General features: G+C 44.1%; 1 protein-coding gene across 3 annotated transcripts in view; it reads left to right on the top strand.

Annotated features, from left to right (window-relative positions):
• tmx3b (thioredoxin related transmembrane protein 3b) overlaps positions 1-25668 on the top strand; it is a 111870-nt gene that overhangs the window by 17615 nt on the left and 68587 nt on the right. The window contains exons 13-16 of one of the 3 annotated variants that reach the window (XM_086191283.1): positions 4664-4720; positions 8786-8915; positions 11128-11196; positions 18720-21367. In XM_086191283.1, the coding sequence (XP_086047409.1) occupies positions 4664-4720; positions 8786-8915; positions 11128-11196; positions 18720-18806 (343 nt within the window). In that variant the 3' untranslated portion in view covers positions 18807-21367. Of the gene's footprint in view, positions 1-4663; positions 4721-8785; positions 8916-11127; positions 11197-16313; positions 18684-18719; positions 21368-25668 lie in introns of those variants that run through there. The other 2 variants (XM_086191282.1, XM_086191284.1) reach the window with 2 other exon arrangements.

Genomic DNA, 25668 nt, shown 5'->3' with positions numbered 1-25668 from the left:
TGCCGACTCGGGGCTGGTCTGAACAGGTTTTCTGCCCAATGATCCTGCAGAGTAAGGGGTTTACAGATGTAATCCTTATGGCATTGAGTGGATTTGGGACTCTTTGTTTCTGAATAGCAGTTTGAAAGGGAACAGCTATTGATCAGGCATGCACGATAGCCAACTAGAGGGAGTTGAGATGTTGGATTAGCTTGTAGCCATAGCTTCTTATAGCCCAGTTTGACACCAAAAATAAGACTTGATTTCTGCTTTACCTCCATCTTTGCTACATTATAAGTCATGGGTAGGCACAGTGTTAGCCTTAGCAGTTAGCAGTTGGGAAGTGCAGTTTGCAGGTGTGTCTGAATGTGCTATGTTTAAGTATTTTACCTTGACATGAAGGGGGGTTGACAGGCGGATTGGGGTGGCATCCGCAGTGATGCAGGTGCTAAACCAGTCCGTTGTGGTAAAGAGGGAGCTTAGCCAAAAGGCGAAGCTCTCAATTTACCATTCGATCTACGTTCCAATCCTCACCTGTGGTCATGAGCTTTGGGTAATGACCGAAAGAACAAGATTGCGAATACAAGCGGCCGAAATGTCTTTCCTCTGCTGGGTGGCTGGGCTCTCCCTTAGGGAGAGGGTGAGAAGCTCAGTCATTCAGGAGGGACTCAGAGTAGAGCCGCTGCTCCACCATGTTGAGAGGAGTCAGTTGAGGTGGTTCGGGCATCTGGTGAGGATGCCTTCTGGACGCCTCCCTCAGGAGGTTTTCCGGGCATGTCTGACCAGTAGGAGGCCATTGGGCCAACCCATGATACGCTGGAGGGATTATGTCTCTTGGCCAGCCTGGGAACGCCTCGGGATTCGATTCAGGAACTCATCAGTACAATGTGAAAAAATAAAAAACAATCAGCCCATCCTTACTGATGTTAGCATGCTAACTGCACTGGCTTATCCTGTCTTTCAGTATCCACTCAGCCCTCATGAGTGGATGGAGAGGAACTGTGGCCTGTAACCTAAATTGCGGGCTGCCCAGTTTTGTTTGGCCTTCGGAGCACAAATCAATTTGAAAGTTGGCCTTTTCGTACATGTGGTATCTTTCATGCTAGATCGCTAATTAGCTGTCTAGAATGCTAACAGATACTTCATAACGGATAAGAGGTGTGTTTGTTCCTAAAAACAAACTGTTGTAGTTAGAATAGATAAAGGTAATCTTCCCTTTTCCTCATAGAGAAACACAGGACAACAAATTAAATGGCAGATGAATTTATAGTGTGGGGAATATTGCAATTACATTTCAGTTGGACATAAATAGATAGTTTTCTCCGACAGGCTGTACAATAACAATTAGAGGTGGATCATTTATCGTAGACAGTGCCTTGTTCGGAACCAAGGAACCAATTTAACAAGATGCGGAATTCACGGTGGCAATAACAAATAATTTCATGACATTATTATTATTATTATTATTGCTGCTGGAGGCAGTAAAGTTGTAGGGAGAGATAGTGGAAGATAGATGATGCAAGCGCACAGACACCTAAATGTTCAGCATATTACTGCTGAATCAAGTTGTGTGTGTGTGTGTGTGTGTGTGTGTGTGTACGTGTACGCTGCAGGAAGATTTAATGAATACAGTTGGTATGTCAGCCTTCAGCTAGAGGACGGAGGTCAAACCTCCCGCGTCTGCAAACATGTGCTCTGCTCAAGTGGCTTGAATTCAAATCTAAGGTTGCTGTTCTGTAGCTGATGCTTATCTCTCATCCCTCGTAGTGCAGCAGGCGACAAGAGGATGTGGGATTAATAAGAAAAAAAAAAAGAACACCCCCCATCACCACGTTGCCTCATCATTGACCACGTTGCTCAGATAGATTATTGTATCTCAAACCGCCATGATCAAAGTGTCCCTCCCTCTTCAGGCTTTCCCATAAGGACTGATTGAATTACACAGATCCCTATCATCAATTAAACTACTGTACGCCGCACTACCCAGACTTGTGAGTGGGAGACCCCCGCTGAGATCAGAGCTGCCTGCGGTGTTCTGACGTACCTAAACGGTACTTGTAATTACAAGTCACAGGAGTATCTCCCCTGGTGGGGGCAGAGGCAGTGCCTCGAGTCAACAGACTACAGGTGATGACTGACGTTTGAGCGACCTGTTTGATGCAGTAAATGCCACAGTAGTCAGTTCAGCCTCCCTCATGACAGAAAATATACAAATCTCAGATCTGGGAGCTAGCGCGCGTGTGTGTGTGTACTTGTGAGAAAGCCTGGATTTGTTTGTTGGTTGGTGGTTGTGTATTGGGTTGCGATTCGTCACTAGTCGTTACTGTGAAGGCTGTGGGAAGCTTAGCCTAGCACAAACAGAGACCTTTGTCCCATGACTTTCTGTCCCAGAATAGTGTCGTGTTCCATAGTTCCCAGATGCCTCTTCCCTGTCAATAAGATTTATGTTCGCAAATGTTCAAAACTCTCTGAAACAGACTTTTTTCCCAGTGGTTATTGTGAATTCTCTGCCTGACGTGGTATTTTTTTAATCTAGTTTTTGGTGTGTAGCAGGTCTTTCTCTCAAGGCATATCGAGATGCACCGATACATCAACTGATATTTGCCTCGTTTGCCAATTGAAACGGCATTTGCAGATGGCAGTGGCTGATATTTTGATTTTTTTTTTTAATTTTTGATATTTTTGAGTGAAACATCAGTGATTCCTCAAAAGTGTATTCAAGTCTACACAGATGGGTGTCTTGAGGTCACAAAGATATATTTTTTTCATCACTTTAGCCCTGCTTGAAGCTGACGCTGCTCCAGTCTTGTGTACAAACTCTCAAGCGCGTGGACCGACATCATCCAAATCTGACTCTGCACCTCTGGGAACTAACGCAAGCACGTTGGTTCAGCTCCACACTCCAGCTGGTCTTTGCTCGGCGCTACTACAAACAGGATTAACTGGAAGGATTTAAGTTATTAATTTGTTTTTCCCTCTAATCAAAGCGCTGGTGGATTAAATAGGTGTGGATTTTCCTGAATTATTTGCTTTTGGGTGTATAAACAGATGTTTTTGGACAGTTTTGCTGTTGCTTGAAGTTGGTGGCAATGAGGCGCTCTTAGCCTCGAGCTAATATGTGGCCGCCTCTTGCCGTATTTGTGAAAAAGCAACTTTGTGAGGTCAAGACACCGATTTGTAAGTACTTCAATGTTCAGAGTAAACGTTTGGGGTGAAGTAACACTTAAAATGTTCCTTTGGAAATGTGAATGACTAAAGTTCACACAAAGGGGATGTGGTAATAACTAGAAAAACTCCTGGATAACTTCTCCTGTTTTTTTTTTTTTTTTTCCACAATAATGACTTTGTTGCCCTGACACAAAAGGACGACTAAAGATCAACTACAAAAAAAACCACCAAAATCCCACCACAATTGGCGCCATCTTTTGGCCAAATAACATTGGTGTTTATCGGCCCACAATTCATTCTCATGGCCCTCAATATTCTTCTGTATCATAAACCACCTTTAGTAATATACAGTGGCTGCTGTGGAGTCCTGGAAAACAGATTTTTGCAACAGTGGAACTAAATATTTTAACATCCACTTTCTCTACAATATTAATTCTGTTGGAATGTGGTCTTATAAATCAGCCTCCTGCCCGTGAGAACCATAATTCCTAATGAACACGGTCAATAAATATCCCGTAAATGGACATCTGAGTCACTTTTTCATTACCAGAGGGGGAGGTAAAATAAACAGCCCAAATCCACTCTTCTATTATAAGAATCTGAGAATATTCACCAGGAAACATTGCAGTACACTCTGGTATTTAGTCCTTAATCCATCCCTTCATGTCACCATGTCAGGCTGTCAAGCCAAGAAGTGAAACTTACTTGTAAATGTTTTAAATTATGAAGATGAGGAAATATTAGAATTAATACACGTCAAAAGGAATTCAATCTTGGAGTGGCACCTTGTGGACCTTCATACTTCAGCGGTTCCATTAATAGATCAGTCTTAGACATGCAGATCCATCGACGCCTGACTGTCTGATGAGTTTTATTCCCAAGCTGTCCCGCTGTTGTCAGCCGGATTATCACTAACCTAGACTGATTTTTATATTGCATTCACTGGATTTATTATGTAGTTGCTTCTTTTTCATAATCATGTCACTGATATAAGCGCAGGCGGTATTGTTTAGCACCCAGGGGACAAACGTGCTAGATGGAGGCATGATTCAATATGAATATAATATATATGCAGGGGCCCCCTTAATCAGTCAGAGTCTCCGGCTTCCCTCGGACTCATGCAACCCCCTTACCTAGTCTACCCACAATACACTCCGCTCTGACATAGTGCAGTACAATGAGATACAAATGGAATTCCTCCTGCTTGCCTTATCGTTTAGAAGATAAATCACCCGAGTGCTATCTGTGCTGGGAAAGACGAGGAAGAGGCGAAGGAATGGGATGGAGCTCTGGGATTTTTCCTTACAATCACAAAAGTGATCCCAGTCTTTTAACAGTGAGAACAGGCAGTTCCAGCCAATGTGGTTTTTGTATGCTATTGTGGAGGAAAGTTTTGTCCCAGTTTGTTAATGCCTCATGTGTTCCACCCAGACAGGAAATTTTGTGACTTTTTTTCCCCTCTCTCTCTTTATTTCATTGTACTGCATCTTTCTCATGATTTGTTTTGTGTCTACAGAGACTTCCAGTTTGGTCACATGGATGGGAATGACTACATTAACAGCCTCATCATGGGGTGAGTAGATCCTGCAGCTCACTCTCTACCTCATGTTACCTACTGTCAGCGTTGTATCCAGGCCTCGTAATGTCTGCCTGTCAAGCCGCTCTCGTGTGGGCGGAGTCAATTATCACAGGCGATTCGTTTTTAGCATCATCATGAGTATGCCCGCTGCATGAAGGTAAGATGAAAATGTGAGAAATTTCCACGTAAGCGTGTACGAGGATTAGATCTGTAGCCCTTGTTTTAATAGGGTGTCAAAGCCCAGTGCTAATGATGCAGAGAGCCCTGGCTGCAGTAGCTTGGCGCCCTGGCTGAGGACGACCATGGACGTGTCACGCTCGGCGAGACCCTGCAACTGACATCCCACACTTTTAATTAGACATAGCGCCGCTGGTGTTACAGGCCAGAACGTTGGTGTGTCTGTTTCCCATCTACCAACGTACAGTATCTAATTATGTATCTTAATATAATCTAGTTTGTGTGAGAATCTGTTGCAGACTGACGAAGCATCTCATTTTAATTTAAGGAAGTTATTATTTATATGAGGGGAGGTTATAGAATAATTAAAAGTGTGTAAGAAATAAAAACGGACTCTTGGTGCACAGCTGAAATTAGACCCTCAGTGTTGATAACTAAGGATAAAGGAGGTGATTAGCCTTCCTGATTTTCTATCAGCACATACAATATGTATTTCGCTTGGTTTTACACGGCTGAATTTGGACACTGTAGCACAGGATTAATTGCCCTCCTTTGAGGAATGAAATCCTGGCCTGTCAATGTCCACTAATCCTCTCCCTTAGGAGGCCCGTGGAAATAAATCTGATGGCTTTTTATCCCTCTTTCTGTCATCACAGCGATTACTGTGTTCTGGCAGCGTTCTGTCTGGCGTACGGCTGCTCCCGCTTTCACCAGAGGCACCAATTCATTGATACAAACACACACACACACACACACACACACTGCATGAGCACCACTCAGAGTCGGAAGCTGTATCCGCCTCTGTTTAAACATTGGATTACTGCTAACTCCTTATATTGAATTTATTGTGGGTTCTGAAAAACTCGATGTGTGATCCAAGGTGATGGAAAAGTCAGTGAAGGTAAGATTCGTAATATCTCAGGTGAAAGCCCCACACGCAGGACTTCTGTAGTAGTTCTGTAGTTTTTTTTTTTTAAACTTAAAAATATCCAGATTTGTTTGAAAAAAGTTGTAAATCAATTTAAACCAGGTGTCAGCCGAATGCTTTGTCCCTGCCCCTGACTATATGTCTTTATTTTGATCATGAAAATGACAATATATAAAAACATTGAATAATAATAATAAGTAAACAATGAGAACTGAAAACAAAACAAACAGAACAATAATTTTCGTCTATTATTCATTTAACAACTCAATTTACATGAACGAAAAGGAGTAGGAAGAAGTACACTTACGTACTCCTACCCCTTTTAATTCGAGTCCCCCCCCCCATCACATTTTTACCATTTCAAATAAATAGTCGAGCATTTTGGGAAATTGTCTTATTAATTAATTCATTTTTTGCTCTTGTTGGTTGTTGACACCTGTGCTGTTTAATTCTGTGTTCGGCGCTAAAGCTAACATGCTATTCACACGGACTTTTGCACGACTCGTCTGCTCCGCGCTGATTGGTGGAAACTGTATGTTAAAAAAGAAGTCAACATTAGCAGACTGGTGTGTTACCATCTGTCCAATCTGAAGCTCGCTCACAAAGAACCAATCAGGGTCAGGTTTTGTGACCTGACGCATCATTAGAAAGAACTCATTGTCGACTTGTAGCGGTTTTCAGAAGGCTGCTGTGTTAACACGTCACCTATCACATCAGTGATTATAGCACCAAAAAAAAAAAAATCACAAACAGACAATAAAGGATCATAAGGGCACAAAAGCAGTTAACCGCCCCCCATTAAGCCACCAGTGTTTTGCTTTTGTACCAAAGAGGTTTAAAGAACAACAACAGATCCAGGAGTCACTAAGTGAGCTTTACAGTTGCAGGTAATGACTTTAGAAAGAGCCAGTCTTGCTGTTCCCTCTGCTTCCAGTTTTATGCTGTCGTAAGCGGTCTCTAGGCCCTGCCACATAATTACCACATAAAAGTGGCATTGATCATAGTGAGTAAAATGGCACGTTTTCTTTAATAATCAAATTATACGTGGATAAAACAGATAAGACACATAAACTGATTTTGTAAGAAAAAATAAAAAGGATTTGTCCCTTGTTGGCCGTTAAAAGAATGCCTTTTTCTGTCAGCTGCAGTTGTATGAGGTACAGTGAATATAACCCACCACTGTGGGTGGTAACACCCCCCCCCCACACACACACACACACACACTCACACACACCACCGCCACCACCCCTCCAGTGTTCTCCACTCAGAGGTGACTAGGCTAATCCATATTTATTTTAAATGGGTGCCATCTGTTGGAGCAGTCTGCATATCCGATGGAACACACACTCGATGTGTGTGCGTGCGTGTGTTGGTGTGTGTGTGTGTGTGTGTGTCTACATGTGATTGCAGATCTCAGCTGGATGGACTTGTGAGGCATTGATGACTCTACCTCATGGGCGTGTGTGTTTGCCCTCCTGATCTCAGCTGGGTGGTGGGTTGGGACAGTGATGGATATGTGCGTGTCTGTGAGCAATTTGTTGCCGGGTTGAGTAGCACCACGGGGATGTGAGGTGGCAGCGCCGTGATGGACGGTGTGTGTGTGTGTGTGTGTGTGTGTGTGTGTGTGTGTGTGTGTGTGTGTGTGTCTAAGCACCAGGATACCTTATCTAAGCCAGGCTTTGGTGTTGAAAAAGAATGATTGCTTGTTTATTTGACCTTCTTTGTTATCTGAGTTTTGTAATTCCTCTGCTGATTTGTCTGGAGAAAGTTGGTTTGAGGGTGTACAGTTGCTGTGTCCTCTAGGCCTTGTTCAAACTGCCAGACCCTATCAGATTGTCAGTATGTCTCGATTGTATTCAGTTTGATATTAGACAGTCTGGACGGCTTCAAAACAACACAACACATAAAATAACATTTTTGCACAACTGACCCAAACCTCATTTGAAGCTGGATTGAGGTGTTATTCCGATCACATCCTACGGATGCATCTCAGTCTGGACGCTCTGCAGTGTAAGAATTAAGAAGTGTTTGTTTTGCATCACTTGCATCCCGTTTCCACTGACACCAACAGTAGGGGTGTAGGGGTTTGGGATAACCGTCGTTACCACAGTACATCCTGATACTTGGAAAAGCATCTTCGACCTTATTTTCATCTCAGTAGTCATATTTTTCTGCTAACACCTCAAAACACTCGTAATGTATCTTGAGGGGTTCTGACAGAATCGCTGTGTCATGGTAATATGTGGTTAAGGTATTGTCATGGTAACACGATGTACGGATGGTGTCAGCCGGGCTCCCATTTTCTTTATGCTTTGGTGACGGAGAGCTGTGCACCCCAGCATGTTGGACCTATGAATCCTTCAGGTAGACGATGACGTCTAATCGCAACAGAGACGATTTCATCACCTGCAAATACCAATGCCGACAGTTTTGGTGGGGAAAAACAAACAAATTAGAGAAGCAAATCGGATTTGCCTGAAGTCAGACCAAGGCCTCAGTTTGTGTATTCTGCTGGAGCGAAGCATCAAAGATCACCGGACGACTGGGCTGACGTCCCCTCAGCATGGAAGCAGCAGTCTCTTTCCCCTGGACTCCATTCGATTCACTTGTCAGCTGTAATTTGTGAAGGTTTCTTTAACTGTGAGGGACACAGAGGAGTTGTATGTTTGCATAAAGAATCGGAAGAAATGCCACGCTGAAATAGGCCAGGCTGCATTGCCTTGCTCCTCCTGAAATCTCTTTGAATATATACCCATGGGAAAAGCTAAGTTTCTCTGAGTACAAATGGTTTGTTTATCACTATATTTTACCCTCGCTGCTGCAATTTGTTCTTCACGTAACGACAATTTGTTCCCATCTAATGATGCACTTTGATAAAGGCAGTCCAAGGTGTTGAGGTTAAGAAGATTAAAAGCAGTGTTTCCTGTTTTGTTTTTTTTCTCCTCTCCTCTCAGCGAGGTGACGGTGCCCTCTGTTATCATCCTCAACACATCCAATGAGCAGTACTTCCTGCCCGGCGAGCCGATCGAGACCCTGGAGCAGCTGGTCCAATTCATCAGCAGTGTTTTGAACGGTTCTGCACAGGTCCAAATCTTGCTTTTCTTCTCGCTCTCTCCTGCTCCCTGTTTATGCATTCAGCTCTTACCTCTCTCCCCCTGTTGTACCATTGTAATCACACCAGTAGTCTTCATTAATCAAGCATGTTGCCTTGCATTTTAAGCCCCCCTCCCCACCCCGGGAAAATATTTTCAGCAGATGAGGTATTTTTGCAATCTCCTTTTGTATGTTTAGATTTCATACTGCTATCCCTCCTGAATAGATTATCTACAATAATTCTGTCTTCGAAGTCAAACAGTGAGATTACTACACGGCTCTGTGTTGTAGTGTGTACACTAATCTGTACACCGCCTGGAAAGAAATGTCATCCCTGGTTCACCCTGCACTCTGCTGAAGTCACCAGATGTATGAAACCACGAGTCCAACAGCCAGAGGTCCTCTCCTTGTTTCTTTTTTCTTCTTCCAAGAAAGGTCCGAGCTATTTTCTGCTCAGGAAAACAAACCAACTCCAAGAAAAACCCCAAGAAAACCCAACAGTAGTAACCTCCATGTTTCTACAGTTCAGCTCCAGCCAGAGCCAGGCCTGTGTCTCCCCGTCACCACGGTACTGGCCGCTAGGAGTTCTCTCAAGGCTGGCTCATACTTCATGTATAAATACACAAAATACAGCATAGCAAGGGAAATTTTAGATAATATGAATTATGCAAAAAGCAATATCCAACTCAAATGTGCAGAGCAGAAGTTTTTATTTTACCCAATAGATGCAGGACTTGAAGGTGAAGTAGATTTACTTTTGAATTTTACTTATGTCACTGAAAAACCCAAAGAATCAATGAATAATATCAAAATGCACCCAAAACTATAAATTAGTTGATCAATCCCTGTATTTATTGTGACATAAGATGGATAAAATAACACTTATACATCAGTTAGGGATGCACCAGGTGTGTAGTTCTGGGCAGATACTAATACCGATGTTTAAAATACTAATTTGTCCAATATTGGTGTTTTCTCATTTCACCGTTTTTGTGTTTGTCTCCATTCCCCCTTTTTCTGGCCGTAAACATTGGCCTCTTGCTGTGAATATCATCCTACCTGTCAAACAGCACAGATCCACAGCAGATAGTGCACAAGATCATGATGAAAACACCACAATAGTAAAGCAAAAATAAAAATCAGTCCTAAATAACAGTGCAGTAATGTCTTCATAATAGAGCACGTAAGATCTGAAACTTCTTGATTAAAATATAGCGTAAAATCGGTGTATGACCCCAAACTTCTTTACATAACCAATAATTATAGATAGAATTCCCTCACATTATGTTTTTTGTTTGATTTTGACGGAGCGGTGAACTGGATGGCACGATTTACTGCACAGCTGAAGAATAAACTTCCCCTCTGCTGGATGAAGAACACTCTTCTTTTTTTAATCTTGATGTACTTCTCTCATTTCTGTACTTGGGCTTCCAGTCATCTGACATATATGCAGATAGATGTGCAGATATGAGCTAAATTAAGTCTTGTCAGTCACAATAAGCATGAAAGGAGGCATAGTTAGCCTTGCATGAAACATGAGGCAGCCATGAGAGAAGAGAAATGACAGGCTGTCTCATCTCTCTTGCAGGTTTTAAGCCTATAGTTAACATTTTTGAAGTCTTTCCTCTGCTCTTGGAGTACATACAACGGGTTTTTTTGTGTGTGTGTGTGTGTGTGTGCGTGATTCATCTTTTGTTTCATGTTGAATATGCAGCGTCTGGTTGCAATCCCGAATTTGATGTAGAGAGAGAGAGAGAGACAACCTGCTAGCCATCTTCCAAACTTCTGAAAGTGCACAGCCAAAGCAAATCCTATACAACAGCTGATTCCACCGAACCGTCTTTTCTCCAGAAGTTGCCAGAGCTCACTAATTGGCCGTCCCGGCGAGTTACAGTCGGAACAGATCACTCATTGGCTGCTCAGGTGAAGTAGCCGATAAGTGAGCTCAGACAGAGCAGAACTAAAAGACAATGACTAAGGTGTGCAGGGGAGAGGATCATTTGACACTCTTCCAAATGTCGGGGATGTACCCAGCATATGAGCCGAGGCTGCGATTCTGCAGCGCGAGCCGTTTCTACCGACATATTGCTTTGCTGTTTAAGGATTGTAGTGTTGTCCCCGAGTAATTGCAACAAATCCTTGATACTGTGAGTGGTGAATACAAAAATTAGGACACAAACTGTCTCAATTCATCTCCCTGCAGGCTCATGGAGGGGACGGTATCATTCAGAGGATCAAACGTGTGGCGTTTGATGCCAGATCCACCATCATGGTAAGTTTATTCATGTACACAGAAAATGTTTCCCAGGTAGAGTTATTACAGCGTTTGTTTTTCAAATATGGCTGAGTTTCTGGAGGTAATTGAATGAACGGTGCGTGTGTTTCCTGGGATTCAGAGCAGAGTTGAAGCTTGGGGGGGGGGGGGGGGGTAACGGAGTACCGCGGGGATGATGTCGTTCTGTAGGTCAACCCATAACTTAGCACTGCTACGGTTTCTCTCTACTAAAAGCCGTTCGGATTTTTACACTGGATTTTGGATTATTGCCAAAAATGATGAATGCAAAGAGAAGTTTAAGACTGCCACTCCAGGACCTCCAGGACACAGGGGATACACTCAGCTCCAGTCAGGCAAAAATAGGAGAACATTAACATTTGACTCAGTAAACCAGGGGTCTGTGTCTGACACGAGAGTGAATGAAAACCATTAAAGTTTCAACCATTTAAAATGAGATAATGAGCTGAAATACGTTTTCTTATATATTTAAACCAAAACATTGACTGGTGTGACTTTGTGTTGAGCAGTATTTGTCGTTGTTGTCATGAATGTTTCCTGCTTTATGCAAAAAGTAAAAGCGGCCTTCGCTTGACGTGTGGCGTGAGTCAACAACGAAGCAGGCAAATTCTACTTAAAATTTAAAAAAAAAAATTGCATTTTCTTTTATGCCGCTGTTCTGCACTGCTCCATTCGCGAGATTATCCAACGACCAGCTTAATTTCCTTAGGAAGAAGTCCCGGAGGTACGCGATCTACAGGGTGCTCTTCTAGTCTTTAGTGTCTCCTGCAGGTTTTCCTTTGTAACCGTCACTTGTTGTATAAGGTGCTGTGGCTCTCTATAGCTCTGCAGTTAAACCCTTCATTATACTGATTCTAATGAACACCTTGGGCTGTTGTTGATACGCTTCACCTTGACTGACTGTGTTTACCAATTTAGGATAAATTCCCTGCATATACAATCTGCTCCCATACAGTAACAGGAGTAGGACAAATACGCCGGTGCTTTGCACTTTTCCACCGGGAGAAAAACAACTTTCAGAGGACAACACGAAGTGTACAACTGAGAATATGCAATGCAAGCAGTATGCGGAAAGAGGAAAAGGCAGCAGAGCAGCAGGAGGAGGAGGTGGAGGAGGTAGAGTGATGAGGGAGAGAGAGAGAAAAGAGGGGGTCATGAGGCTGAACTGCCTTCTCCTCCTACATCTACCCTAAGTAGTCGGTTCTTTTGGGAGAACTGGTGTTTATTTTACCATGGGTGTGATAGGAATGTAAAAGCAGCTACGCTATGCTGTTGGCACAGTTATACTGTAACCACGGGTGAGATTTATACTACCCTTTAAGAATGTCCTCCAAATGATGCAGAGAATTCCTAAAGGCAAATTATAGATCTCACAGTGAAAATTCCCTAAAATGTGACTTTATTGAAGGTCTAATTGTCAGGGAGGGTTTGAGCTAAAGCCCCTTTCCCACTGGCCCCAAAAACCCCTCCAACATCTGGCTTTTGTCCCCAGCGGGAACACGTTTAATCAGCATCCAGTCCCGGGTCAAATGACTGCAGTAGACATGGGTGTTTATCAGCTCTGGCTCTGATCAGCATTGAGAGGAACATGGTAGCAGCGTGACAAACGCGTTCATTTTAGATTTGGGTGCCATCGGAGTGAACGGCCAGCTACATTGCACCTATCAAATGTATCACTTGATACCAGATGCACCCGATTAGTTTCCACATTCAATCTGTGGTGGTTTTACGTCGATGATGCTTACAATTCGCCATCTTTAGGCTAAGCAGGGTTGTGCTCTAGTCACGGTTTCCAGCAAGTGTCCCAAAGCTTAGTGGTTAGCTTAGCTTTCCCACTCGTAGCTAACATGCCTGACAACGTCTCAAGAGACCTCCTAGCCAGTGTTAAACCTCAACGCGCTTCATCTGTGTAAAGACTAAAACTAGACTATTTCTCGCCAGTGCAACATCTGTCTGGTTGCACTCCCAGCCAGTGGAGATTGCTAGCATGCTAGCTAGCTTTCAGCTTCTGTTCACCTGACAGTCGGCACCTACAATCCCTGTTGACAACAGCCTCAGACGGGGCCGCCAAGCTTGCGCCCACGTAAACAAATCATCCCGAAAATCCATTGGCTAGCTTGGATGTCTCTGCAGCGGTTAAACTCGACTGGAGCAAAATAAAGAACAGTATCAGAGCCTTAGAGACCAAACTCACACGCCTTTTACTTACTTTCCCTCCTTGTTGTTGACTGCACTTGTTACATTGAATGTGACGCACTAGAAAAAAAGAAAAACAAAACTGTACTTGCAGTGTCAGAGGATCAATCTGCTTTTTCTATTTCTTGTCTTTTTTTTTTTTTTTTTAGAAGGTTGAGAAAAACCCATGTGTGCACAGCGGGACAGCGGGATAATTGAACGAATGGAAGAATTACACCATCCAGAAAGAGGAAAGTGTTTGGGGGGAAAAGAAAACAGTATTCGTTATCATTAGTTATCTCCTCTGGTGTGGTAAACCCGCACAAGGAAATGCCCTTTTCCTCCTGCTGCCACCATGTCAGTGAGCTACAAGCACCACTCCGGCTAGTCTTGCTCACAGTGACATCGAGAGGCAGCACCTTGCCCCCCAGACAGCCTGTCTAAATGCACGGCTGACAGGAGCATGAGGAAGCAGCCACATTATGCCCAATGACTCATAGCCAGCCGTGTTAGCATAGCATACCCACCTCTGCCTCATCTAGCATCACAGCACCAGCAATTACCATCCCTCTTCCTGTGGCAATGACTGCAGGGAACATTGATATTTCTCCTCTTTTCAGCTCAGTAGCGAACAGACGTTATGAGTGGATACTTCCTCCCAGCTACATTCTCTCATGTATTAAGGCCAAATGACTCACTTTCTTCGCCAAAATCATTTTAAGAAGAACTTGTCCTTCTGTGGCTTCTACCCCCAGGAGATGGGAGGTCATGCATTTTGTAGTAGTGCCGGGGTACCTGTCACAGAAATGTTCCTTTTTCTGTGCAGGTTGAGGACACCAGGTGCTTTAATCACAGCTAGCCAGCTGGACTCACGTGTTGGCTTAGTGCATGTACTACATTTAGGTTGTCTACTACCAGATCCTTCAGGGTCTGTCTCCAAACACCTCCTAATACCTCCAGAGAGCGAACTAAGAAGGTTTAACTGCTTCTGCTGCGGGCGTCGGTTTGAAACGACGCTAATTCTCTAACATTGTTCCGCAAACACTCCTTTCTCGCCACTAAATCTTTCTGCAAATGATCGTGTGCGCAAAGCAAAAAGAACCCAGTGACCAAAAATGAAAACGCAAGATTGCTCTATGCAGTGCGTCACCGATGATTTTGATCTGCAAAATCAGAATCTTAAATTCTGAAGTATTCTTTCAGTTGCAAACACTCACTTTTACTAGAGAGGTGTTGCATTTATAAAATATCAGATGTGTGACATCCCACCTGTGTTGACTTATGCTGAACTTGTTCTGTGAGGAACAGAAAAAAAATACTGATAAAGAAGTGTGTTTGTTGACTCACCCCGGGCCCTTTAAGACCTGAGGTGATGTGCAGGCCGGTTTACCTATTCATCGTTTTATTTATTGTTGAGCAAGGACGGGAGATCTTGTCTCTCTCTGCTTCTAAGGTGGAGGAATAAAGATTTCACAGAAAAACCTAACAAGGTTTTATTCAAGGTTTTCAAGGCGCGAGCGGAAGACATCATTATCTGCATCTGTTTTCGCTAAGAAAAATAATCTCTCCTCTGGTGGCGGACCGGAAGTGTGGCTGGTTTGTAGCGTATGCAAACCCCTCACACGAGGCAGCTCTGATCAGATACGCCTCACCTATTTCTGGCCTTGGAAACATTTTTTTTTTTTTTAGTGCACTGTTGAGCTGCAGTTCCCCTCGGCACTTCTTAGTCTTTTAACTCCACAATATTCCTCTTTTAGTCGACTCATCCGTTTTCATGCGCAGAGGGAGAGAGAGGGAGCTCTGATGAGTGATCAAAGTTGGTCTATATTCTAATAGATCGGCTCCTCCTCTCATCACAGCAGATTGACAGATCCCGGTAGTTTCCATACTGCATTAATGTCACGTAGGGGATGTGTCTGTCGATGTTCGTGCTATTTACAAGTTGGAAAATCACAGTTATGAGTTTCAATTAGGACTTGTTTAAAAAAAAGGAGGGGGGGGGGGGCGATTTCTTGGCAAAATAAGCGTGACCCAAAATATATGTTGCTCTCTATACGTTGGATCAGTAAATGGGAAGCTGATTGCTATGTGATTACGTTGATAATACTGCATGTTACCGTTAGGTTTATAGCCTGTTGGGCTGCTGCCAAATGTGAGCGCATGCCCCCCCCCCCCCCCCCCCCCCAACTGCTGTATTACCATATTTCCATGGTAGTGGGGAAAGTTTGCCCCGAGTTATTTCTGTCAGAAAGCTGGTGTGGAAAGAAGGATTTAGAAGGGAAGTGAGCTGATTAAGCAGCCTATAAATATTCAGCAGTTTGTGTTTAACTTATTTTTATGTTGTTGATGTGTCATTTTTAGGGGTTTCTTGTCTGTTCAGGTTTGGTTTGTGCATCAAAAAAACTGGGCTCGGTTTGGAAGATGATCACGTTTTGGGTTCAAATTGTCATAGAAACGCTTTCTGGCTGACCTGAATACCTTTTACATTGTTGTTGTTGTTTTTGTTTTTGGATGACTTGAACCCCCCCAATTGTAGCCTGAACCCTATAAATATGTACTGGATGATGGTTGTGCACCGGCAGCTGACCCGAAGCCTGAACCACATGCGTGTGCCTTGGATGATGTTGCTAGGTGCAAATCACTAAGTTTCTGTTTCTGTAGTTCATGGTGAGTCGACTGTGGACGGTTGTGACATGAATTGCTCTGTATATTTATACCATTTTGACTTCCTTGGTGTGGAGCTTGATGTGGGCCTCTTATTTACTCTACAGAGTGTTGTGTATTTGGATTGAAATAGAAAGCTTACTCTTCTCCTTTTGTTCCCTCTGTCTGCCCTTGCTGTCTCGATTATTCCCTCACATCTATTTGAACATGTGCTCCCTCCCTCACACACCGCCCTGTCTTCCCCATCGCTCCATCAGTCAGTGTTTCGCAGCTCTCCACTTCTGGGCTGCTTCCTGTTTGGCCTTCCGCTGGGTGTGATTAGCCTGATGTGCTACGGCATCTGCACGGCTGAGACGGACGACGGCTCGGACGACATGGATGTGGTCAAGAGGGAGGGCCTGACTGATGAAGAAGAGGAAGAGGAGGAGGAGAGGCAACACACTGCCCAACTGGAGGGACCTGAGGAGGGTGACGAAGAGGAGGTGGGACAGAAGGATCCCGAGGAGAAGAAAACGGATTAATGCGGGCTCCCGCTGGATAGAGGATGATGGGCCTCGTCAAATGCAGTGACATGAAACTCAAAGACATATCAATGTATTACGGTTCTTTGTTTTCATCTCACTTCCTCCTGGAGCCCTTCTAGCACAGACTGTTCTCCCACCTTTGAGTTCTGTGTGTTAGCGTATAAGGTCAGCGAGGCCAGCTGAATAAAACAGCCTTTTTAATGCCGGAGTATAAACACACAAAGTTCAAGAGAGGAAGGGGGTGGCAGTGAACCAGACAAACCCCTCCTTCATTAAGATTCCACGAACCAGTGGTTTATCCCATGTGATGTGTGAACCTTAAACTAGTTGTTGTGTAACCACTTGAACACCCTCTTTTTTGTTTTTGTCGTCATATACCAAGAAGTAGGTCTTCAGGTACGTTTTTGATTTCTACATCTAAGCTACACTTGTAGAAACAGGTCGAACTTGCCTTGAATAGAAAATGAATTTACCTCCCCCCAACCCAAAGCGTAGGCTTGTCCTTAGAGTGATTGAAGCAGAAGAAGTGCCCAAGATGGAAAATCTGCCATAAATTAATTGTGCTTTTTTTTTATTGTATGTTTTTGCCTGATTATATTTCTTGTTTTAGAGGTGCACAGTGCCGAGACGGTCACAAATATTCCCATCTAGAAGAAGGGCGCCGGAATGAGTCCCAAAACCCGGAAATAAGTTAGCATTGTAGCGCGTCCTGTTCCCTCGTCTTCAAGTTCATGGGTTCCTGTTGAAATGTGTGAAAATGGTCTGTTTGCAGTGGAAGATATTACAACCTTGTGTTCTACAGTATAAAATCTCAGTCAATGCCACACGTGTGAATTTTGAAGCCATTTTCTTTCTGTCGGTTGCTAACAAGTGGCTAAACGTGACTACAGAGGATGTTGCTGGCGTTAAACATCATCACACCCAAAATGTAAGAAGCACAAAGCTAAGTTGTGGTGACGTTGACGGTGGTGTAGTTCGTAATCAGCACAAGGTTAGCATCTAATGATAGCATTCAAAAATCATAAAGTTTAAGAAGGTTATCTTGTGCAACAAATGTAGAAGTCTAAAACTTTGGATTGCCACGGATCTTACTCTCAGCTGTAATCCATAATCCAATGTAACAATCCCATTGTTTCTTCCTGGAGGGGAACACATGGCAATGCTAACTTCCGGGTGCGCCTCCAAAAATACCTCACCCCTGCAGCACTCCATTACCAGCCATTTCAGTGTCTGAGTCAAAGGAAAAGCTGGAACTGGCATCAGTCTGTCTGCTCCAGCAATGTCAAATCTAAAAACACATTTCAACCCAACGTGACCTCCTCGCTCAGAATTCCTCGTAGAGCAGATTTCTACCTGTATAGCCGACCTCCATAACATGCATCAGTAACTCCTGCAGCTCTTAACAACTCATATCCTTCAGACCGGCTCTGTCTGCTTCCATCTGATTTCAATCTGTTGCCCATCATTGGCTGCTATATTGAATTCATTCGGCAAGATGTTTACACCCAGATGAGTGTGCAAAATATAAAGAACATCCAAGTTTCGTGCTTATTTTTTGGAACAAGCCACTGTTTCAAGTCTATTTTCTTGTGATTAAAGTTTGTTTTCAGAGCTGAAATCAAAAAGGGGTGTTTAGATTTGTCCCGGATTCACCTGTCAAGCCGTTGCATAAAAGAATAACTGTTCCTTATATCTGCTGAACTCTGTGTAAAACCATTTTTATGAGAAATGCACCCTGCAGTGCATCTTTTTGAATAAAATGTGACCAAAAACTCCTTCAGGCAGAGTTGGAGAAGAACATGTTAACATTCAGGATGTCATTTTGGATTTGGTGGGCTTGAATTTGTTTCTTTGCACAGCAACACGGCCAAATATGTTCACCATGAAGTGTGAGGAGACGCATTGAAATCTTCATTTGCTTTAATTATGTCCCCTATGTTACTGAAGGCTACAGTGTGGAAGTTTTGTCTCCCCCTAATGGATATGTGTGTAATCACACCAAAAGTACTTGAAGTTGGCCTCAAGCTCTCTCCTCATATCATTTTGCTTGGCTAAAAACAATAGAAACATTCTAACTTGTTTATATTTTGTTTGATCGTTGATTTCCACTTATCTGGTTGGTCCGGGTCGTGGGGGCAGCAGCCTCAGCTGGGAAGCCCAGACTGTCCTCACCCCAGCCACCTCCACCAGCTCTTCCGGTGTTCCCAGGCCAGCCGAGAGATGTAATCTCTCCAGCGTGTCCCTGGTCGGCCACGAGGCCTCCTACTGGTCAGACATGCCCGGAAAACCTCCCGAGGGAGGCATCCTCGCTAGATGCCTGAACCACCTCAACTGACTCCTCCCATCATGGAGGAGCAGCGGCTCTACTCTGAGTCCCTCCCGAATGGCTTTGCTTCTCAAACTGTCTCTAAGGGAGAGCCCAGCCACCCTGCGGAAGAAACTCATTTTAGCCGCTTGTATTCGCAATCTTGTTCTTTTGGTCATTACCTGTTGAACCAGTCTTTGTCTGACCCTTCACCTAGGACCAGTCTGCCTTGGGTGACCCTACCAGGGGCAAAATGCCCCCCACAGCATAGCTCCTAGGGTCCTTAGGCACTCAAACTCCTCCACCATGATTAGGTGACGGTTCCTGGAGGAGGCTTGTTTGTATTTCTGTAAGCAAATCATAATTGTCGTGGGCTGTGCTAATAACATCCCGACAAAACCACATTCTATTTGGGAAACTTGTTAGTAAACTTGGTAGTATATTTCGCAACCTTTTGCCCATTGACCCAACCCACCTGCCTTATTTTGTGCCCGACACTCGCCATTTATAGGGTATACAGTTTGCTACTCGCGAGCTAACCCACTTTGAGTTTGTTGTGTCATATCGATGGGGACAAAAATCAAGAGAGGGAGGAGGACGAAAAATCGCCCGATGGCCAGCTTACAGCCGCAGTCTGGTTCAGAAAAACTAGAGCAACCAACGTATGTAGTGTCATGTCTCTGAAAAAACCCGCTGCCCAACCGTAACTGCTAGCTTGCTAACTAGCTTGCTAACGTTATACAAAGATACAAGAAAGTCTTCTGGCTCTTGCTAAGAAAAAAAGTTATAAAAACAATCACTGACATGGAGGACATACAAAAGTCTTAGAGCGGGGACGCTTGTTTTGTTTTAGGCCTTTAAGTTGATCAAGCATTCTGACAAAAGTGTACCTGGCTGATGAACTGAAGGAGCTTGTGGCGGTGTGAAGTTAAGGGACATTCATTTGTAAAAAGCTGCGCACTGCAGTTTTAACAGAAAACTTAAGTGTCTCCTGGCTTTGGTTAGAATCTTAAAAAGTGTCGGGTTTTTGTTTTTTTTTTTGGACCACCAGCTTTCATATTTTAAAACCCTGTATTTTCCCCCTGCAAGCTTCAGCTGTAGCTGTCGGTCAGATGTGACTAAATTGCGTCACAGATGAGAACAAAACCCGGAACCATGTAATTGAAATCATCCAAAACTTGGCCCAGATTGCGAAAGGGAATTAATTTAAGATTTAAGATGCAGGTTTGTATTTTTTTTTCCTTCTTTTTCTCCTTTTTTTAACAACAGGCTTGTAGCTTTTGTCAGAGGCAGATCTTCCCAAGGTTGGCTTCAGCTGTCATCTCTGGATGTCCGAAGCGATGAAACTTACTTGTAAACACTGGCTTATTAAACAGCTCCTAACGCTTCTCACATCTACTCGTGCAGTTTCCTGACATCACCGTTATCTAACTCGCTGCATCAAACTGGCGAGGAACAAGATAATACACGGTGGTTACAGACTGTGCAGATAACGGTGTGTTCGTGCAGGAACCTGCTGATTAAAGACTTTTTGTGTTTGTTTGTTTTAAATTCACCCAAACACCAACTTGTGAAGAGGAATCTTATCAGAGCAAAGAAAGCTCTCGTGACAGGTTCCTCTCTCCGTAATGAAAGCACAAGAACTGACCGCAGGAAACGCAGCGAAAGAAGTCTTGACCGGAGATCCACTCGCCAGCCCTGCGCCAACTCACGACTGGTCAAAAGAGTTAGGAATGTTTTTGTGCTGTTAATGCCCCCAGCGACCCCAGGTTTGTGCTACGGAGCCCCGGAGCAGCCGGAGAAACAGAAAATGACTTGATTCACACGTGACCAGAGGTGTGATTAGTTCCCTCACTTTGATTCATTCATGGCCATAAGATGTAACTCCTTCCCATATTTTGATTCATTTGTAACCAGGAGATGCAACACGTTCCAACACTTTTGATTTTTTTTTTTTTTCTGGCTCCAAAATTCATTTGTTCCCATATTTTGTTTTGTCAGTGGCCTTGAGGTGGAATCCAACCCCATGATTTCCTTCATTCGTGGTCACAAGATGTGACTTGTTCCCCAAACTTCATTACTTTACGGCCTCAAGTATCTAAATCCCAAACTCTCCACATTATTGGAACCAATTATATCCAATACATCCTGTAACCTTTTTTTCAGAGCGTTGCTTTTGTGGCTCGTTCGGTCAGGCTTTTGTAGTTCAGTAAGTCTCGTACCTGGATTGACGTCGGCACCTCAACTTGAACTCGCCTGTCGTTCCCACATTCAGATCTGCTCTGTCTTATTACTGTGAAACTGCACTAAAGGAACCCTCTTTGTAGTTGCCTACCGTTCTCTGCCAAACTTGGGATTTGAATTGAGATTGTCACACTTTATTACATTGAAATAAAGATTGTCCTCTTTTTTTCCCCCCTTGTTGATAAATACCCCCCCTTGCCCCTTCTTTCAATCTGTTCCTCCATGTAATTATCACACAAGTTAATGTGTTTTTAGGGAGAAGTTTGATAGCGGCGGCGGCATTTTAAGAGGTTTAACCATAGATTTTTATTTTCTTGATGTACAACTCACTTGTTTCCATTCTTTAGGGAATAACGCCTCTTGCGACCTGCGGACGTGACTTCATGCGACCACAAGGCACTAAGTCATGGTGAACCTTCTCACGCATGACCCCGCGTTGTGACACTTTCATGAAGTTTCTCAGGTCCTGATAACGCCCCCCCCTTTTTTTTTTTTTTAATTGGATGTCATTTCGGGGCATAAATTGCCACCAAAGAGGAGATAATATATTACTACATCAGAATCTGTGTCACTGTGAGCGGTGCTGATGCAAAAAGCTATTCATCGCTCAATTACCTCGCTATATATTCTGGGAATGATTTCCATCGCGTGGTAAATGAAGGAGGCCTCCTGTCTCTTCTCTGCAGGAGAAGCAACACTCGGCACTAGACAGGGGCAATTACACTGCTCATTCTGACGTCTGTCTTACGCCGAAATGGCAAATGAAGAAGAGATGGTAATCATCTTATTCCTGTCTCACACGGGAGGTGTTTAATGGTCTAGGGTCACGTTCAGGGTCCAGGTAAGAGGTAGTTGGTTATTTCGCGCGGTAAAAAGCCTGTGTTCGAAGGGTATTCGGAGCTGCGTCTCTCAACAAGATGTGAAAATGAGTAACGCTGCTCACCATGGAAACCAGCCCACACTCTTTCTCCTGCAGCTCCTCTCCGCAGCATTGTAGTTTTTGTATTCATGGCTCCCGGTCCTTCTGTTTCCTGTCATTTCAAGGAAAGACCTCAGTGCTCGGTTACGTCACAAAAAAATGGTGCCACATTTGACACCTACCGCCGATCAGGAAGCATCTTTAGTGCGTTTCCCACCACACACGGTTACATCATCCCTCATGTCCCCGTTCAACGGTTTCTGACACTGCAACTTCCTGTCATCGCTGCATCTGGATTTAATTGGTGCTTGTCACGTCCATAGATGACACTTTGTCTGACGATTTGGTAAACCCTCCTTCAGGGCTGCGCAAAGATGTCTGCCGGCCATCTCAGCTGTTCTGCTCTCCCACCTCGGAGCCTGAGTGACGGAACTGCCAGTGTGAACGGCGAAGGAACTGCTAGCGACTGTAGCTGGAAGCAAACGCAGACTGTCGTAATGAAGCCTTGTCCGCTCCCCTCTTGCGTCCAGCTTTGTGTTACTTCATTTCTCTGTCTGGTTCCCTCCTTTTGTTGACTCCGTCCCCTGTATCTCGTCTGTTTATCAGCCCTCATCCGTCACAGCCTCCTTCCCTGGCGATTCTCATCCATTCAACTCCTTCCGGGCCCTCGTCCTGCCCCACCTGTTTCTGCTTGCATCATTAGTCGAGTAGGTATTTTAGTCTCTGCTTAGTTTACCCACCTGTCGCGTTCCTCCCGTCGTGGTCGTTTGGCTGTACATTCAATTTTTGGTTTATTTTTCTCATTTAAAAAAAAGGAAGTTGTAGTTCTTCAGCTTTGCCTGATTTTTGTTCGTTGGGGTCCTGCTACTAGAACACCATGACATCATATCCGCGTCACGTCGCCTTCTTCATCTCTTACCTCTCTGTCCACCTTTCTGTGATTTTATTACACCAAAAGCCAAATGCATGAAGTTTTCCCCCACCCCCTCCATTACTGCAATATTTCTGCGTATTTTCTTTATATTTGGCTCCAAGGATTTTGCCGGCCGAAGGTCAAGGACACTACCACGTCGCAGAAATGCCACATCCCTGCAATTCCCCTGGGAAATTTGGCTAAATTTGCCCCAAACATCGCCTGGGACTCACGATGAATCAAAAAGATTCTGATGGTCAAAGGTCCCTGCCACCTCTAATACATGGAATGTCTATCAATATATGCAATCCCTCCCAACATCTGGAGGGATTTTCTCCAAATTTCCCGCTGGGATTAGAGGAAGAAGTGAAAAGATTCTAGTGTTCAATGACCATGGTTAACTGTTACCTCAAATAAACGCCATATCTCCAGAGTGCCTTCTCCGAAATGGCCACTTGGACCAAAGATTTTGGCGGTCAGAGGTCAAAAGTCAAAGGTGACCGTGACAGGTACGCGTACAACCACGAAACTGTTTTTGGGGTTCCGAACCCTCGATGCTGTCTTACCAGCGGGAAATAAGGCCTGATGGTTCATTGCGAGTCATTTCTCCTGACGTCTCTGGTAAATGTCAGTCACCTTTAAGACTAAATTGAGGGTTTAGAAAGTAATTAGGTGTGTGAGAACAAAGGCTTGCTTGAAAAATGTCATGAATAAGGCAGGAGCTTGTGCGTATAGCAAAATATCAGACAGCATGCATATGTATGTAGCTGTAATTCTACTGCGATCGACATCAGGCTGAGGTTGTGATGCGTCCTGCTCTTTTTTTTGCTCACATTTTTGGTTTTTGAAAAGTACAAATAACGGCAAACACAAATAAAGACAGATCATCCTCTCAACAGCTTGTTGCCACCGGAGGTGTGAGAGTGCCGCGTCAACACGTGGAGAAATCAAAGTCTTGACATACCTTGTGTGCTTAGTTACAGTTGCTAAGCCCTGATTGGACAATCAGCGCTCAGGGGAGGGTAGTAAATGTGTGAAGGGTCAATTAGGTATCTCACACACTTCAGTCTGATTGCAGCTCAGTGCCTCATCCAGACTCCGTCTCCGAGTTTTGAACAAATCTTTCCAGCTCAAGTGCACAAACGCTGCTCAGCCGAGAACAACAAGTCCAGCGCCGACACTCTCCCTGTCACCTCCGAGTGCACTGTAAACATCTCCCAGAGGAGTGTTCCTGCTCATCACGCCGCCGAGTGAGTTTTCTACCACGCGGCTAATGATGTCACCCAGGTCACCGTCATTTCCTGAAGGGACCTGTCCCCTCGGGGTGGCCTGGCTAACTCGCAGTATCACGGTGTCTAGGAGTGCATCAAACCAGCTCTCGCAACCAACCTGATTATCCGAAGAGTTTGAAGGAGCGGGTCCATCAACACGTGGATGTGTGGATGTGGTATTTAATCGGGTCCTTAGCGGCGTCACACAGATGTGCAGAAGCATTACGTGACGCTGCGGCTGGATCCAGAGCTTTACTTCCAAGCTCCCCTCGCTGACTGTAGCCAGCTGGGATTTAATGACACACAGTCACAACTCTCCCCTACACGAATGTACACACACACGCACACACCTACACACAGCCGACCTGAACACTGAGAATCCTTTTAACCCCTGAAAAGCTGATATCTCAGGAAATATAGCATGAGGAGTTGAGTGCTACATTTCGGGGGGGGGGGGGGGGGGGGGGGGCGGCGGCGGCGAAAGTGGGATTTATTGAAGTTAAGAGCTTTAGTGAGATAATCTGTTCAGGGATGTGTCTTGAATAAGGAGGGAAGTGCCTGTTAAACTGTACTTAAAAAAAAAAAACATCAGAAAAACAACGTGTTTGCATGTTGGAGCACCTCAGGTATGCAGGACCTGATTGAGTCAGGTTCAGTTCCTGCAATGGGTCTTTAAGACCTACTTAAAGACTAAGATCAATACTGATGTATTCAATAATTTATCACTGGTTTGATGTCTCATTTCATTTTTTCCGCCCTTTTATCTTTTATTTTATTGCAGCATTGTACGGTTCAGAGTCAGATTTCTTATTCTGTTTGTAGAAAAGCCCTGGGAGAACATGCGTTCACCCAGGAGGCTACGTGGAAACGCAGTATGAACATCATCAGAATCTCTCCACGACTTGTTTACCAACCGTCAAAAGTGCTTCTTCAAGATTATGCACCGCCGGGGAATTTTGATACAAGTGAGTCTTATGACACGCAGAGACAACGGCAATGGTGAGAAACCGAGAATCCTTCTCTCCCAAACTTATTTTCAACCAAATTTAATCAAAACCGACACCAGTTTTGGAAATATCCTGATAAATAATCAAGACGACGCCACCGGCAGTTTGGAGACTTTCGCCAAAGAAATGTGACATCATCCGATCAGGTCCTGGATCAGGTCCTGGATCAGGTTCTGGATCAATTCCTAAACCCAATCAACTGTTCTTTGATCTCAGCTCTGGCATGCGATTACAATTTCATCAAAATCAAAGCCTGTTCGCAATTTATTGAGTTGTGTTGCGAACTTTCAAACTAAAGCTGGTGATCAGGTTATTGGCCGAATCACACACACACACACAAACACACACACACTTAAACAAATATTCACAGCAGAATAAAACCAAACTCCATTAAATCCAAAATGAACAAAGCAGCAGAGGCGACACGGG

Source organism: Aulostomus chinensis, chromosome 21, assembly GCF_037954235.1.
Source record: "Aulostomus chinensis isolate RoL2024-O1b breed Wild chromosome 21, RoL_Achi_v1.0, whole genome shotgun sequence".
Classification (NCBI taxonomy): Eukaryota; Metazoa; Chordata; class Actinopteri; order Syngnathiformes; family Aulostomidae; genus Aulostomus; species Aulostomus chinensis.
The sequence above is the reverse complement of the archived record's forward strand: the minus strand, read 5'-3'. Positions and strand labels throughout refer to the sequence as shown.